This window comes from Brassica napus, chromosome A4 (assembly GCF_020379485.1).
Source record: "Brassica napus cultivar Da-Ae chromosome A4, Da-Ae, whole genome shotgun sequence".
NCBI lineage: Eukaryota > Viridiplantae > Streptophyta > Magnoliopsida > Brassicales > Brassicaceae > Brassica > Brassica napus.
In genome coordinates, this window is record NC_063437.1 from 20264898 (window position 1) to 20266012 (window position 1115).

The 1115-nt window shown below is 31.2% G+C and overlaps 1 protein-coding gene across 1 annotated transcript; it reads left to right on the forward strand.

Annotated features, from left to right (window-relative positions):
* Nucleotides 1-239: 239 nt before the first annotated feature.
* LOC106448963 lies at nt 240-671 on the forward strand. Its single transcript, XM_013890775.1, has one exon. It carries the CDS (start codon nt 240-242, stop codon nt 669-671), a length of 432 nt encoding a protein of 143 aa, XP_013746229.1.
* The last annotated feature ends 444 nt before the right edge of the window (nt 672-1115 follow it).

Genomic DNA, 1115 nt, shown 5'->3' on the forward strand with positions numbered 1-1115 from the left:
CACACATCATCCTTTCGTGGAAGCAATGAACACAGATACATTAATATACATTTCTTGCAAGGGAAAATAAATATTACTTTCATATGTGAATGTCACTTTTGTAAAATATATATCGTTGATCTACAAATATATTACCATAACCATGTATAAATACCCTCTCTCTCTCTTTATGTTTTCTTTGCCACACCAGCTTAAAAGCATTCTCTAAATCAAAACAAAATACTGAAAATAAAATAAAAATGTTGAAACCAAATGTTTTTCTCCTCTACATGTTTCTGATCATTGCTTCACTCTATTCTATATCCCATAGCTTATCACTCCTAGGCTTCCAAATCAACATTCGTGGTATTGTGAGATGTAGCCTTACCGGAGACCCTAATGCTCCTCCCGTCTCCGGTTCCGTAGTCAACTTAGTATGTGCCAACGAAACAACAAACCTCTCTGGAGTCCTGACAGATCCCACTGGTGCGTTTAACTTTACGCTCAAATTCTCTGACACGCTTTTGTATGATCCGAGTTACTGCGTTGTGGAAGCAAATCTTCCGGCGGGAAACTGCTCTCTTTCTCCACCGAATGGTACCCTCACAGCCACAGTAAATCTGGTCAACGTCTTCGTTACGAGTGCTTTAGTCACCCTTAACTATATCACCGGTCCATTTGTCCAGAATTAATACTCTATAATATGTTGTCGTTTCCTTAAACGTATATATAATTATATATATATATATATATATATGTGAGGAGACTCCATGCATGGTTGTTACGTTGTGTTGTTGTATATCTCTATAATATTATTTGAGAAGTCAGTTTCTTATGTGTCGCTCTCACGTTAATTCTCACGATGGTTGATTACACTAATACCCTTAATGAATTAACTTACATTTAAAATACTATTATTTATTATTTTATTTAGTTTCCTTTTAAAAAAATACTGAAAAATATACACATATAATAAAAAGAAATTTTTTTTATAAAGTTAAAATAAAAGAATTGAAAAACGAAAAATATATGTATATATAATATGATTTCATAAAAAAAGAAAGTTCACAAAATAATAATATTACATTTAAAAAATATTTTTAAATAACATAAAATATAATTTTGAACTAATAAAA